This window comes from Gossypium raimondii, chromosome 3 (genome assembly GCF_025698545.1).
Source record: "Gossypium raimondii isolate GPD5lz chromosome 3, ASM2569854v1, whole genome shotgun sequence".
NCBI classification, from domain to species: Eukaryota; Viridiplantae; Streptophyta; class Magnoliopsida; order Malvales; family Malvaceae; genus Gossypium; species Gossypium raimondii.
In genome coordinates, this window is record NC_068567.1 from 57,886,820 (window position 1) to 57,903,922 (window position 17,103).

General features: G+C 33.7%; 2 protein-coding genes across 5 annotated transcripts; both read right to left on the reverse strand.

Annotated features, from left to right (window-relative positions):
* Window positions 1–453: 453 nt before the first annotated feature.
* On the reverse strand, window positions 454–5,631 carry LOC105794947 (zinc finger protein CONSTANS-LIKE 12). 4 transcript variants are annotated; one of them, XR_008194587.1, is made up of 9 exons: window positions 5,559–5,625; window positions 5,358–5,403; window positions 4,529–5,236; window positions 4,169–4,393; window positions 2,796–3,136; window positions 2,065–2,225; window positions 1,095–1,192; window positions 892–1,010; window positions 454–721 (listed from the first exon to the last, which is right to left on the reverse strand). XR_008194587.1 is itself a non-coding variant. In XM_052628589.1 (6 exons), exons 2-5 carry the CDS (start codon window positions 5,099–5,101, stop codon window positions 2,099–2,101), a joined length of 1,266 nt encoding a protein of 421 aa, XP_052484549.1. In that variant the 5' UTR covers window positions 5,102–5,236; window positions 5,358–5,608; the 3' UTR covers window positions 454–721; window positions 2,065–2,098. The 4 variants fall into 4 exon arrangements, 1 of the variants encoding a protein (XP_052484549.1); XR_008194586.1 differs by having other exon boundaries at window positions 5,358–5,631; XR_008194588.1 differs by having other exon boundaries at window positions 1,123–1,192; window positions 5,358–5,608.
* Window positions 5,632–12,428: 6,797 nt separating this feature from the next.
* On the reverse strand, window positions 12,429–13,103 carry LOC105795998 (uncharacterized). Its single transcript, XM_012625648.1, has one exon. The coding sequence runs from the start codon at window positions 13,101–13,103 to the stop codon at window positions 12,429–12,431; it is 675 nt and encodes a 224-aa protein (XP_012481102.1).
* Window positions 13,104–17,103: the final 4,000 nt, after the last annotated feature.

Sequence of the window (17,103 nt, forward strand, 5' to 3'; positions counted from 1 at the left end):
TACAGAGAATCCTCTGGTATAGTTTCAGTATGGTTAAGCCATAAAAAAGAAATGAAGGGAAAGGAAGTCAAAAGTTACAGTTTTCCATTGTACCCTGAAACCAACAAATGCTATTCCTTTTTCAGGTCAAAACTTCACAATGTTTTATGTCAGCATTGGATCATTGGTTGCTTCCTTCGTACGTACGTATGTACGTACGTATGTATGTATGTATGTATGTATGTATGTATGTATGTACATGTGTGTGCATGCATGCATGGATTCACGCAAGTAAGTATGTTTCTAAGGTATATTACCCTCTTCCCTTCTGTCCCTTCCTTGTGCTTGAAGGAAACTGAACTCAGCTACTTCAAGCAATCTCCATCTTTCATTCTTGATAGTTAATCTCATTTGCAGCTAAAAGAATCATACATAACAAAAATATATAAAGTACTCTAAGATATGGAACAAATAGAAATAAGAAATAGTGATTTATTATTCTGACAAAGTGCTACTCCTTATTACAATTTGATGACAATGGATCAGTGCTTATTACATGGAAAAGAGCTGGTGCACCATACAATAAGAAAAAACAAAATTGAGTTGCAACAAGGGCTTGCCTTCTGCAACGAAGGTGGAGATGGCGAGAAAAACCAGACAAGGATCTAAGTCCAAAGCTTGTTACTTCCGAGGATCTTCACAGCAAGGTCGACGTCTTGGAGTGTGTATCCTCTATGGTTTCCTGCATATAATACAATAGCATAACACACTCAGTGGTGACGACAATATAATTTCCTTTTTTTTTCAATGGATAAATGAAGCACAGAAAAGCATCAAGTCAATTTCATTAGTATGGCATGTAAAGTAATCAGTGGTTTTACAGGAATAGTTTATTGTCAAGAGCCCAATTACCAATCACAAGGAACTATAACACAAGCATAATTGAGGCTGTCCGTAGATCTTCGGGGAATAGATCAGTTAGCTCGAGTGTCCATAAACTCTTATGAGTTGAGGTGGCCAGCACAATAGATCTACCAATGTACACATGAAACAGGCTTATGCATTGAAACCAAATAATCTTCAAACTAAATGCAAACAATAAAACCTGCACATACAGAGGAGAGGGAGCAAGAGAGGAAGAACCTAGAGCAGCATTTAAGTTGGAATCTATGGTTTACTGCCCCTTTCTGTAATCAAGAAAGAGCAACTAAACCTGCAATAAAAGGTACAATCGAAAAAGCCTAAGTTGAGTGTTTGCAGAGGAAATGATGCATTAAAAATATTCTAAGATGGGAAAATTATTAAAATTGCATAAGTTTATGCCTTTTCTAACAGCTATTGTTATCAACATTTACAAACCAGGATTTATCAAGAGAAATTATGATTTTGTGTCAGCTTTTTAGACCTAAGCAATGGAATTAAGGATTAAGATTTGAACTCTGAAAGTTCATGCAATATGCTGCCAATGCTGTGATTGACCACTCTGTGTGCAGATCAGTCCAAGATAGCATCGGAAACTTCTGCAAACAGCAAAACCTTTTACGGATTTGCTCTAGCAGGAAACCAGATTCCTATAAAGCTAACTAATCTGAATGTTCTGTTTACTTTTCCTTATAAAATAAACCAAATCATCTCAATAGAAATGCAGGCTACTCAGAGATGACTACACTTTTGAGCTGTTATTTCTATGTTCTTCACTCACTCTTTTTAGCACTACTTGTTTTTTAATTTCTTCAATCTAGTGTTCACATAAACTCTTTAGTCAGCAATTTTGATCCATTAAACACCTTTTAGTTCTTTGCTAGAAAATAGGTTTGGGTATGCATGCCATATCTAAATCTAAATTATAAGATGAAACTGCAAAAAGTAAAGCTCAATCTCAAAGTACCATTTAATATAGCTGATACAAGTATTAATATCATGACTTCACTGAGTTGGGTATACATGCCATATCTTATTCTAAACGATGTGATGAAACTGCATTATACAGCATCTAAAAATCTTCATACTTATCATGTCCTTACTAGCTAGATTATTTACAAGAATTTTCAGGTGGACTACTTCATATCTTGTTAAACAGTTTACCTTCATGATCAGGGACATTATTACATAATGTGGCTTAGAAATTTCGTGGCACAAGAGGATCATAATCATATGCTTCGCCTGCTTTCACAAATCGACCCTTCACACGTTTCCTAGTGTCAGCTCTAGCTTTACGGGAAGCATATCTTATTTGCTTACCGAATCTGTAAATAATAAAAATAAAAAAGCCAGTTAGGATTTTAATTTAAGTATACGTTATCATATGATCACCCTGACCATATGTGAACAAACAACTATTTAAAACCGTGTCTGAATGCTTAAAAAATGCAAACTGCCTCCTCCATCTAAAATGGGGAACTAAAGCAATAATCCTTACAAAGAGATGTTTATGGTTTTATAGCCACCATAATGGCTTCAATGGTGTAGATTAACTTTCACTATTTCCACTATTTTTTTCCAGGAAAAGTAAACATTAATCATTATTTACAAATTATAACTGATGATTTCATTTGTTAAAAAGGGTACCCTATAGATAACAGACAATAGCATGAATGATACCCCAAAAGAAGTTGACCTATAGAGTATCAGTTATTAAAACCAAATGCGGCATGATTTTCAGAAGATGGTAGAAACTAAGATCAAGGTAAATGAGAAAACTTCATTGCTAAAAGCCCTCAAAATGGTTTAGCCTGAAAATGAACTACCTTGTAATCTATTAATATAAAGACAGAATGTAAACATCTCTTTCAAGGTAGGAAAGATGAGAATCATACATCCGCGTTTTCTTTTTTTCATTGTATCTTATCTTTGCTTTGTCCCTTGCTTGTGGACAACTAACTTCCAAATTTGATTCCCATGGGGATTCACCAGTTAGAAAAACAGGTGCTAATCCGCAGTCTTGATAATCAGCAGGGCTATTTTCCACTGCAATGGTGGATAATGAATGAGCCATGGTTGAAGGAATTTGACCAACAGGATATCCTAGATTGATGTTACAACCAGGATTGATAAGCATGCAATTGGAAGTGCCAATCATGGAAGCCATCATGCTAGCTAATCCACCAACTTGTGAGGATGGAAAAGGCACGCAGTCCTTTTTTACTGATGATGATGCCTGATAAGATACACAATAGTGGCTTGTCAACCACAAACTGGACAAGCAAACTATTATCCACTTCAAAAAAGAAAAGTAGATAAAACCGAGAACATAATTATGTAGCTACTGGTTTTTTATTACTCCACGATATCAACAAAGTATGTATGCCTGATAAATCTTAAGCACACAACAAGGTAAAATGTCTTATCTACAGGACAACCAACTATAATACCAGTCTTGTTTCTTATGAAAGTCAATGAGTACGCCTGACAAGTTAATATACAAGGGATCAAGGAGCAAATTCTATGTCTCAAGCTTCGCAAGCTATGTATCAAAATGCATATTCCCTTTCTTATTATGTATGATCGTTTCTTGTTTTGTAGAGCAGAAGATAGTATTAAAACGTATTATTTGCACGTAAAAGTAAAGCAGTGCAATGAGCCGATTATTACAAACAAATGCTGCAAATGGAGGTGACTGGGGACAGGGTCCGTTGGTTCTTATTATAGGACAAGGCTTCATGTTCTAGACCTTACCAAGGTATCATAAAAGCAATAATATTTTAAATGCACTCTTTGTTGCTCTGACTCTTCATTTTTCTTTTAAGAATATGCGTCTGACATTCATGCCTGTCGCAGTTCTGAACATGGGTATGGGGATATGATTCTCCAAGGACCCTCCAAATACATGAAAGAAGAACATAGAAAAATTGAACATTCCCATGTCCTATACATGCTTGTACCTAACACTCATGCTCGAGCCCAAGTATCATGGAATGAACTTGATATCATGAACAGATTTTTTAATAGAAACACTATGTAGCACATGGACACTGGACCATTATCCCCTCTAACACCACAGTAAATGATGTACTGCAAAAGGTAGGATTACAGCTCAAAGAATCAGCTCATAACTCTTCTATGAACAACTGTGATGCACATGTACTATTCACAATACTACAGAATAGATTACAAAAGTGGAGAGAGCAATAGAAAGTAAAACAATAGATGCTTTTATAAGATATATTTAGCAATTGAGTTTAGAGAAAACCTCTAATGTAGTCTCAATAGGACCATCTGATTCAGTTACTGATAAGGTTTTCTCCATCAAAATGCTGTCTGTCCCAACATTCCCAAACTGGCATCTAGTTTGAGCTTGTGAACAGCCCAATATCTCATCTGCAGTCTCAAAGGTTAGTTGAAAATCATTCATGATAAGACCCTCACAAAGATCATCGCCATCAGGAACCTTGAAATCTTTGAGTTCAGAATAACCCTGCAACATAGGTGGCAAAAAGAAAAAGAACCATGCACTGTTTGAGAAATAACAGCTCCAGCTCAAATATCATAGCTTTCAAATTACTGCAGCATTAACCAATTCAAACAAATCCAGCGGCAAAGAGCATATTACCTTTGGCATATCCTCTGAGAAAAGTGATTCTTGATCTCCACAGTAAGGCATGCAATTTGCATTTGTTGATATCAAACAAGATGACTCCATACATGGCTTTAGCTTAGAACTAGAATCTAATTCACTCAACTTGGTACCAGCCGATCCAAATGAGGCCCCTTGTTCTCTTTGATCCGAACAGTTAGCAAAACAATCATCATTACCGGGCTGTGACAAACCAGTATCAAAACCGCCACGAGAAGAAGCATCAAGAACTGAAGACCAGATTCGTCTAAACTCGGCCATCGAAGGACAACCGGTATAACAATTCAAGGGCTCGCGCCTATGTCCCAAACTCAAACAACCATTGCCATTCCAATCACAATCTTGACAAAGAGACAATCTCTCATCCAAGCATCGGACTATGGAAGACTGAGAATTACATTTCTCACACAAAAGTGAACGAGCATGTCTACATGACAACAGATTTGCAGAGTGAACACACCCATCGCATCTCAAACAAAGCCGAGCTGAATCCGATTTACAGTAAACTACTGCTCTTACCCCTCGACAAAAATCGCATAGAGGTTCCATACTACCCTCCTCAAACCTTATTATCTTTTTACCCCAAAATACTATTTGTTCAACTTTTAACAACTCCACCTAACCGGAACCTCATGTTTGGAATTCGGCTTTATTTGATTTCACAATCTCGGCAAAAAACTAGCCCTTCACCATTAATATTAGCAAAAAAACCCATTAATATTCTATCAAAAATATGTGCAATGAACAACGGAATTGAATCATTTAAATGCTTAAAATCATAGAAAGAGAATCACATTGAGCTTACTCTTTACGTATTTTCAGCAGGAAAAACCGAATTCCAGCCTCTGAACCTGTATTGATTGGATCAACCAATGTCGAGGAACGCAGAATCCATTAACGGAAGCAAACAGACATCAAGATTGATTTAAGAAAAAAAAAGCAAATATTTTGAACAAAAAAAAAAACAAGGGAAAACACAGAGACAGACACACACGCACGCACGCACCGAGAAGAAAAGCGTGAGACAGTGAAGAGAGAGCACTAAGCCTTGGTCGGTTACTGGAAGTTATTTTTTTTTTTTTTTTACAGAAATTTGCAGTTAAGTAAGCGGTATATTTATTCGGGTTTGTCCGAGGTTAGCGGATTGAGTGCCACGTGGCAAAATATGAGCTTTGAGAAGGTGATACTCGTTGTCGAGGTGGACATGTAAATATATTGCGGTCTGCCTTTTTAGTCGGGGGATGGCATGGATGGTAAATAAGCGGAAAGATTGGCTCACAAACTGAGTGACACGTCAGCGACGAGATATTCGCGGGGTTTTCATTGACCTTCGAGACAAGAATGAAGCTCCCCCCGTATCTCGAGATCACAAATGGACACGTGGGTTATGTGTCTGAATAGCTTTTGATCTGTGGTGAGAGACAGTGCTGATGTGTCCATCTTTGTTGTGCTGATGAACAACTGAATTCTTCTTTGATATAGCTTGTGTATTACCGAGTTCGGCTCCCATCCATTGACGACTAATCCGCTAATAAAATCATTAGAAGTATTTATTTATGAGCCTACTCAGATTAAACGTTTGAAAAATAAATTTGCTTCTTTTACCTCTCATTGAATTGGGTTCAACTTAATTTATCATATAATATAATAATTATATTTTATTATTAATTTTAGATAATTTTTTATTTAAATTAATTCTATAATCCACACACAAATTCCAGTAATAATTTTATTTATAAATTAAGTTCAGACCAAAAATAAATTACAATGGTAATCTATACCATATATAATACGACTAATTAATTTAATTTAATTTCATTGGTGCCTCATCTAATTTATATTTCATATTTTCATTTTGATTCCAAATCTCTACCTTTGAAGTAGGATGTAGGTTATGTGGTGTGGTGTTGTATATTTGTATGCTCATGTTTTCACCCATTTTATCAAAGCAACTCTTTTCCAATCCCTAGCTCATCAAATTCTTTCTGAATCAATTCTATACATAGAACTTAATTAGATCATAAAAGTTTATCTTACATGTTGATACGAGATATTTGATTGATTTCTTGTTCTTACTTTAGAAGTACACTTTACTCCCCCTCATATCTTTGATCATAAGGTCATAGTTCAAATATAGCATTTTTTAGAATTTGTTAACTTTTTACCGAATAGAAAAGGTGTTTTACCTAAATATATAATTGTTTTTTTATATGGTATGTTTCTTTTATCAAGGGTTTGTATAAGCTTCCTAAGATATGTAGTTTAAGGCTTATGTACCATGTATTGGAAACATTATAATTCCCTTTATTTGATCTTAAGCTCACATTTTAATTTGTCATTTCTTCATTGAAAACTACAAATATTGAAAAATAAATGTACTAGGAATCCTTATCTAAACAAAATCAATCATAGTGGTCTATATCTATGTTGTAAACTTGAATCTTGCCACTTCAGTTGTCAACATCACTATCACCGCTTTGCAATGTCGCTTTTGAAGGCATTTATAATGATTTTAGTCTTAATTACTAAATACTATTACACAATATGAATGTAGCTCGAAAAAAATAATAAAACATCATATAAAGTATTACACAACATTATAAAAATAACATCAACAAACCCATGTTTTTCTCTCTTTTTTTACAATAATATTTCTTTGAAACCATCATGTTTTTAAATTTTAATAATAAAATAATTTTATTAAAATTTAACTTCAAAACAAATTAACATATAAGCCCTATATTTTTAAAATTTTGTTAATTTTAAATTATAAAATTAATAATATGTGTTAATCTAAACTCTATCCGAACGATTTAAATAAAAATTTTAAAATATTTTTAAAATATAATCCATCTCATAAATACTTCTAAACGTGACCATATATATCACATTAGATTTGAATAGTGAAATACTCATATTTTATTTTAAAAGAATGCAAGAAGAAATTAATCTCTTTTAAGATTTTTAAAATTTTATTCTTTTTTTTGAAATAAATCTCGATTGGGCTAAATAAAACTTAGGAATTTACATAAGAGTTCAAAACATGAAAAAACGAAACCCAATGAATCGACTAAGCCCAACAAAATGAAAAACAAAACATTAATAAAAGGAAACCTAATCACCTAGGAAATGAAAAAGGAAACAACTCAGCAGCACATTAATTAGCCGTTCCCTCTGCCCAATCAGCCTCAACAGTCATAACGCGTCTTGTCCCTTCAATTTCAAATCACCTTTCAAGACGTTTTGAAAATCAAAAGCTTAGTATAGTAACTCTGAAATCTGCTTTACTTTGAAACCATCTCTCCATTTCTCCATTATCCTGCTTCAATCTGGTTCTCTCACCCTGTTGATTTCTGCTTGAATCTCTGCGACTCCAGGGACTCTTCCGACCAGGTAATCTCCTCTATTACTCTTAATCGCTTCAGATGCTAGAATATGCGGAAGGTTATTTGTAGATCTTGGGGTATATTCGAACTTACAATTTTTAAAGTATAGCAAAAGCTGATGGATATCATGAATAAACGCACTAACTAGTGATTTATCTGGATTTTTTGTTTTACACTTCTTTATTATTGATAACGAATCTCCTTCAATAATAACTCTGTCCCACTGCATGTGAACGCCGATCTGGAGGGCTTTCCTGCATGCAATTGCTTCCGCTCTAAAAGCTGATGGAACCCATTGAAGAACCTCCGAACAAGATAAGAGAATTGAACCCTCTTCGTCTTTGGCTACAACTCCAATAGCCGCTTTATTTTGTCCTCTTACATAAGCTGCATCAAAATTGATTTTGACAAAACTGTCCGTTGGTCTTATCCATTTTTCTACAGTTGTGAAGATTGTCGACTAGTTTTAGCAACTGAGTCTAACTCAAGAATGTAACTATTAACAAAACTCCCCATTTCTTTTGCAGATTTACTTCCTTTGTTATGTAATCTGTTGTTCCTATCACCCCAAATGGCCCATACTGCAACACAGAAAATCTGATGGTGGGATGCTGAACACTGAGAAAAGACCCAGGTTAACCACTATTGAAACCCCATCTGGTTATCCTGCTCATATCTAAGGAATGATAACTCTCTCCACACTGATATTGTAACAGGGCACTCTCGAAAAAGATGTTCCATGGATTCAGACCCAAAACCACACCGAGGACACACTGAAGTACTCATTAGCCGTCTAAGTAACATATTAGCGCGAGTAGCTAGGAAGTTCCACGAGATCTTCCAAACTGTAATTTTGATTTTTGAGGATATATCAAGAAGCCATAGTTTCCTATAGAAGTCCTTGTAGTCAATTTGTAAAGCATAAGCTCTAGGAACATATGCAATATTTTGTAATAGTTTATAGGAGCTGCGTACTGTGAACTCCCCCGATGCTTCGGCACTCCAAACTTTAAAGTCTTTGTGTGGTTTTTCAGCCAGCGGGATACTGAGAATCATCTCTGCTACATCCTCCGGGAAGGTATGCTCTATCAACTCTTTTTTCCATGTTCTACTGTTTGAATCAATTAATTCCGCAACCTTGCTATCATTCAAATTCGAATTCATAACTGGTAGTATAACATGCGGTAAAACTGAAATCCAGTTATCACGGCTGATTGAAATATTTGTGCCTTTACCCACCCTCCAGCATAATCCCTCAGCTAAGACACCCTTAGTAGCCCAAATACTCTTTCATGTATACAAAGCATTATTTCCCAAACTTGAATTTAAAAAATCAACTTTTGGAAAATACTTCGCTTTTAATACTTTTGTTACTAAAGAATTTGGGTTGTTCAAGATACGCCACCCCTGTTTAGCAAGAAGGGAAATATTAAACTGAGCCATATTCCTGAATCCCATTCTACCCTCATCTTTAGGACGATATAAATACTTCCATTGACACCAATGAATACCTCTTCTTTTATGCGCTTTCTGCCACAAGAACTTAGCAAATATGTTTTCAAAATCTCCACAGAGAGTTTTTGGTAATAAGAAACACGACATAGCATAGGTAGGGATGGCCTGTAACACTAATTTAATAAAAATTTCTTTACCACCTTGTGATAACCATCTAGTATTCCACTCCTCAATCCTAGTAAAAATCTTCTCTTTTAACTATTGGAAGGATTCCTTCTTCCTTCGACCAACCATAGTCGGAAGCCCCAAGTAACGTTCTAAGTTTGTAGAAATCCGCACCCCCAGCTTTGTCGATGCTTCTTCTTTCTTCTCTTCAGATGTATTCATACTAAAAAAAATTGAAGACTTATTGAAGTTAACACATTGCCCAGAACACTCACTATATTCCTTCAAAATATTCTTTAGAATACTAGCACACCTATCTGAAGCTTCCCCGAACAAAATACAGTCATCTGCAAAAAGTAAATGTGTAATTTCTGGTCCACTTCTGCTCGCTTTTGCACCTTTTAGCATTCTCACCTTTGAAGCCAACCTCATTAAGGATGATAATCCTTCACTACATATCAAAAAAAGAAAAGGGCTCAAAGGATCCCTTTGGCGTAATCCTCTAGTTGTTGAAAAGATTCTGCCACTTCCTCCATTGATATTAACTGCATAAGATGTCGTGGAAACACAATTCATAATCAGCCTAACCCACTCTGCTGCGAAACCCATTCGTAACATTACGTCCTTCAAAAATCCCCACTCAACCCTATCATATGCTTTGCTCATATCAATTTTTACTGCCATATATCCTTTTTTTCCTGTACGCTTCCACCGAAAAGTGTGCAAGATTTCATAAACTAGTAGCACATTGTCAGTTATTAGCCTTCCCGGAACAAATACACTTTGGGATTCATCAATACATCTTCCAATAACTCCTTAAAGTTGATTAGCAATTGTTTTTGCGACCATTTTGTAAATTACCGAACATAAGCTAATGGGCCTGAAATTAACAATACTTGTGGGATTTGGGATTTTTGGAATCAATACAATATCTGTATGATTAAAAGAACCAAAACTGGCACCGTTATTTAAGATATCCAAACAGAACTTTGTTGTTTCCTTACCCACAATATGCCAAAATTTTTGAAAGAAAATAGTTGGAAAATCGTCATGTCCTTGGGCTTTTGTAGGTCCCATTCCCTTTAATACTGCATATAATTCGTCTGCTGTAAACGCTGCCAATAGCTCTCCATTAGTATCAGTGGAAATATTTTCCTTTATTCCTGATAACAGATGTGAACATTCCCCCACTCTTTTTGTCGTAAAGAGCTATTGAAAATATGAGGACGCTACTTCATTAATCTCACTCTCCTCAATAGCTTCTCTTCCTTCAGCTTTCTCCAACCTGGAAATTGTATTTATACGTCTACGATATGTAGCAAATCTATGAAAAAAGGCTGAGTTCTTATCCCTTGCTTGAAGCCAGTTCGCCCTTGCCCTCTGTTCCCAGTAAATTTCATCTTTATCAATTTCCATATTCAGGTGAATCTTGGTGTCAATGATTTCTCAACGTGTTATCATTCCTGTCCTCTGCCAGTAACTTATCAAGCTACTTTATTAACTTCTTCTTTAATCCTTCTCTTCCTTTCTTGATTATTCTCGCCCAAAATAATAAATCAGCCTGCAGTTTTCCAATTTTTTCGTCAAAAGCACCTGTTCCTGATTCCCAAGAATCTCTAATAGCTCTTTCACACATTTCTTCCATAAGCCACCACGCCTCAAATTTAAACTTTGAATTACCCTTATGATTTCTATCACCGTCCGTACTAATTAGAAGTGGACAATGATCAAACATTGTGTAAGAGAGATGGTTAACCCCACCTGCCGGAAAGAGGAGCCTCCATTTATCGTTTATCACCCCCTATCAAGTCTTTCTCTAATATTTGTCTTAGGTAAATTTCCCCTTTCCCATGTAAACCATACTCCTGAATATCCCAGATCTTCTAAATGACATTGTTCAAGGGCTTCTCGGAATGCATGCATCCTGCTCTCGTCTCTTTGGATGCCCCCACACTTCTCATAAGAGTATAAGATCTCATTAAAATCACCACTAACCAGCCATGGATAATTCTTATCAAGCCCCAAAGTTATCAATAAATCCCATGAAACGTTCTTATTCTAAACATATGGAGAACCATAAAACCCTGTAAATCTCCACTCTTCTTTAACCTGCTCCTCTTTAACCAAAACGTCAATATGGTTTTAGAAAAACTCCGTAGACTAATTATCAAATCTCCTTTCCAAGCTAAACATAAACCTCATTTTAAGCCTTCAGACCCGACATCAATTCCATGTATATAATCGTAACTCCGTCTAACCTTTTCCATCTTCTGTTTATCAACTTTAGTCTCCATCAAGAAGACCACTTGGGGATTATGCTGCTTTAGGAAAAAACGCAGCCTTCTACCAGCTCATGGACTCCCCAATCCACGAACATTCTAACTTACAATTTTCATTGCGTCCGGTCGGCTTGCCTATTGGCAGCCGCCGATCTCATTAAGTCTTGTACTTCGCTTTGCTCAACATTATTTGTCATCATCACTGAAGGACCAGTGTCATAATCCACTTGAGTATTTCGTTTTAGCCTCTTAATTCCATCTCTGTTATTTTCTTGAAAAAAGCTTGTCAAATCTGGATCTAAGGACTTCATCTTCCTCACATAACTTTCAGCTTTTGTTGTTGTTTTGCCAGTTTGTACGCTTCTCATTATCTCCCCCTCTTCTTTTAGACTTAAATTTTCCTGTGAAGCCCCCATCTCAATGTATCCGTCCTCAGCATGTTTTATACTATTGGGTGTCTTCTTTTCCCCTCCAATGTATGAACTTTGCAGCCCCGTTTGCTTCATCAAGCTATTGAATTTCATACTTTTTTTTCCAATTAATTTTGATTCTGCTTTTAATGCTACCGAGTAAGAGGGATTATCACTAACTTTACTTTTTTTTTTCAGGTGGTATCTGAGTGCAGTTGCTCAACCCATGCCTCATTCTTCCACATCCAAAACAGAACAATGGCAGATTTTCATACTTAAAAGGGATCCAAACTTTACTAACATAACCAGTAGAGACAAAAATACCTCTTTTAAGTGGTTTCTGGGCGTCTAAATTAATTTTGAGTCGACAAATTTCTTCACTAACTTCAGATCTGAGAACCCCACCAAACGTTCCACCAATAGCATGCAATAAATCTTTTTTATCGAATTCTGGAGAACACGATTCAATTTTTATCCAAAATGGGGATGAAGTAAGCTTGATCGGATCCCTCTCCATCGCTTGACTAAGTCTGTCAAACAGAATTAAACTTTTCCGAAAAAGCCAAGGCCTCCCCTCCAAAATCGATTCCAGATCTTCTTCCAACTCAAATATTATTAGAAATAAATTTTGTCCCGCCACCTGTATCTCAAACTTTTTCCTTGTCTTCCATATACCTTTCATATGAGCCTTAAAGCTATCTGGGTTATAAATCTTTTCTGTCCAAACCGTACATATCAGTGTAGGTTTGGAACTGGGTACCACCTTCGAGCCTTTGACTGATAACTGTACTAGTTCTTCAGCAAGAAGAGAGATCTCATCCCTCCCCTCTCGGTCGTCGCCACCACTTGCTTCCATCCCAAGCCGCAGCAGTTATTGCTATCTCTAGGGTTTCTAAGCAAAGTACTCTTGGGAACAGAGAGAGTTTAAGGGTTTGTCATCATCTTAATTTTATTTGTGAAAGTTTTAAATTTTATTCTTATTTTATAATAAATATATAAAAATATGAAAATTTATACTTGGCCCTCCAAAGTTTTTTTAACTTTTAATTTTATTTTATTTTATAAAATTCATAATTTTTTATGATAAATTTAGTAACATTTTTAATTTAATTTAATTTAATAAATTAATACAAAATAATATACTTGGAGTATTTAAATATTCATTTAGTAAAAAAAATAAAGTTAACAATTGTGATATGTCATACAAGCTGAGCAAACTTAATTTTGCTTTCACCAAATCTTAATTTTGATGATTAAGATTATTTTGAAATTGAAAATACTTTAATTCAAAGTAGTTTTGATATATATCGAGTTTCAATGAACTTAGCTTAAATGAATAAATTTTTGTTCATGTATGTTTGTTTTGATAAAATAAGCGAGAAAAAATAATAAATTTATCAATATATACTAATGGAACAATAAATAAATATAAATGAGCTTGTTTATGAACATAAATGAACTGAACAAACTTTGTTTGTGTTCAGTTCAATTAATAAACAAGCCTCAATACTTTATTTATGTTCGTTTATTTAACTTGACAAACAAAAATAAATAAACAAAAACTAAATTTTTCATCAAATGCTATATTCATTTATAACCCTAAACCAAGCATACTTTGAGCATGTCTACTTTATACATACATCCATTTATTAACATATTTTACTTCATTTTGTATAGTGTAATGACAAAAAACCTTCTTTAAATGAATTTGTAATTGGCATAAGATATTTGATTCCTAAACATCCCATAGCCCTTGGTCTTAGAAAGGGTTAATATAATTTTTTTTTTGTGTGTGAATTTGGTAATTAAATTCATTTTTGTCCACTTTAATACTTGAATTTGAAAATTAACCTCAAACTTGAAAAATATAAAAATTTGATGACTAGATGTCATGAGATTGTGAAATGTGATTAAATCTTGACCAAGTCCATGTTTAGAGGCCAAAATGGGCTAAGTGTGAAGTTATGGTAGCAAAGTGTGCTAGAAAAAGTACAAATGCCAAATTAGACCTAATTATAAAGTTGAAGAGCTAAAAATTATATTTTAATTATTGGGTAAATGTAACAACCCATTTTCAATGGTGTCGAAAATGGTGGTTTCGAAATCTCGTATTCTGATGATCGAGTCAATCAATATTATTTATTAATATTTACAAGTTAATTATATTATCATATTAGATTTTGGTATGATGAATTTGTTAAGTGGATAGTTATTTAAGGTACAAGTGTATCGACTCTAAAGTCAGTGGTTTTAGAAAATGAGGTATCGGGATCTCGTTTCTGTGAACTGAGCAATATTTATTATAAATATTGATGGAGTTATATTATCGAAGAATTGAATTTTGGATAGCTAATTTTACCGAATTAGCAATTAATTAATGTATAAAGACTAAATCGTAAAAACTATAAAAATTAATCGTTATTGATTTCTACTAATTAAAAGGCTTAAAAAGTAATTGCTTAGGGTTTTAAGTGGCAATTTACCACTTTTAGTATTAGTGGACGGTGGATGCATGGTTTTGGGTGTTTTATAGATTAAAAATATTGATAACTATTAATAAAAAGAAACGCAAAGTATAAAAATTAAAAAGCCATCATCCATTCGTTCTTCTTCAACCGTGCGAAACAAAAAGAGATAGGGGAAGCCATGGTTTTAAAGCTTCAAGCTTGGTAGCTTTGCATGGTGAGTTAAATTAATTCTTTTTTTAAGTAAATTTTATGTTTTTGAGATTGTTGTAACTTAATCTAACTAGCCCGGGTACTAAATCGTAAAATTGTTAAAGTTCTAAAAAATTTTCATAGATTTTTTTTTTGTTAAATAGTTTGGTTATAAGCTTAGCTTTAATTATGGACAAAATTATAAAGTGAAATTGATTAGTTTTGAGTTTAGGGACTGTTGACACCATTTTTTTTTTATAAAAAAGGGGTCGACTTGGGTTTTGAAAAACAAAAACAAAAGTGGGAGTCGCCATCAATCTTTTTGATAAGGTGTGATCGGGTCACCTCGTAAAAGAGGTTGGTTTTAATAAACAATTTAATTTTATTAAAACAACGAGTTTGGTCCACGAAATTCCGAAAAATGGGTTCGGGAGTCGGTTACGCACGAGGAAGGATTAGCACCCTCGATACGCCCAAAATTGGTACCTAGTTGATTACTTAATGTCTTGGTGTCGAAAATTAAAAACTCGAAAAGAATTTAAAAATACGATCCCTCTTTATATTGTGTTATTTTAAAATTACTTGAATAAATCCAAAATGGAAAATGCCTCCTTATCTCGAAGTAACAAGATATCACATCCAGTAAGTTAGGACACGACACCTCGTATTTTTTGAAAGTAAGCTTGCCTTTTATTTTTTTATTTAAACCTCATTTATTTTAATTTTAAAAGGATATTCGGTTATTTAGGTTCAATACGAGAAAAATCGAAACCCAGTAAGTTAGGGCACGATTTCTCGAATTTACTAAATACTGAATATTACCTTTATTTTAGAAATTTTTATTTTTGTACGTTTGGGTAAGAATAAATGTAACGTTTGAAATAGTGTGTGAAAAAGCGGTTGTGTTGATGGAATGACAATTTACAACATGGAGAAACAATTTTTCAAAGAAAAGGGTACACGAACGAATTACCATAGCACGAAAATACGAATAAACGAGTTAATACACATAATGGCAATAATTACACTATACATCGAATACAAATATCAATAACTAAAACGAACAAAACGAAACAATATATAAATTAATTTAAGAAAACAATGGCTCAAAATAAATGATTTATAAAGATACTTCAAAACAAATGATAAATGATCCCCATAAACAGAAATAAAAAAAAAACAACAACAATGAATATAATAAAAATAATATATATATATATATAAAACTATATAAAAGAAAAATGAGAATATGTGTATGTAAATACATATATTTTAAAATTACAAAAAATAAAATATATATATATATATGAATTACAAAATGCATGTGCGTGTATATATGTATTATAAAAGTGTATGTATGCACATATCATTATGAAAAAAAATCTTATGTACGTATACATATTGTGAGATTATTAAATATAAACATATATGTAAGTATGTATATACATGTATAGGTATATGAATGAAAATATGTAAATATATAAGTATATATATGTATGTAGAAAATATGAAATATAAAAATATATTTAATAAATAAAAAATATGTACATATATATAAATTATATGATATAATAAGAAATATACATAAGTATGTATATGTATATAAATTATAAAAATATGTATGTGTATATATAATGACTTAAATCAAATAATACAAATAATAAGAAAGATATTAGGTAAATAATATATATGTATACATAACTTAAAATAAATAATGGAGGAACTCCCTTTTTCTTTTAAAAAAATAAATAAATTAAATGAACTAAAGTATGAAATTAAAATCAAACCAAAATCCGGGGGTCCAAACTGTAAATAAATAAAAAGGGATTGCCGATGACTGAAATGAAACGTGCTCAAAATCAAGGGACCGATTGTGAAAATTCTCCGTCCCTTACGCGCATCGTTTTGCGCAGGACTAGGTTGGAATAGGCGCCAAATTATGTGGCCAAAATTAAATAATGCGGAATCCCGGATCTAGACACAAGAGAAACACAAATTAGAAATAAAACGAGAATAAATAAAATTAGTTAAATAATAATAATAAAAGAAAAAAAAGATAGATTTGCCCTATGGAACCCTTGGTTAACTTGTAACCAAAAACGCCATTGATTGAGCGGCTCCCTACGAAACCCCTAGAAGAAGCACCTCTAGAAACACCGATGAACGGGAAAGAAATTTGAATATTTGTAACTCCGAAAT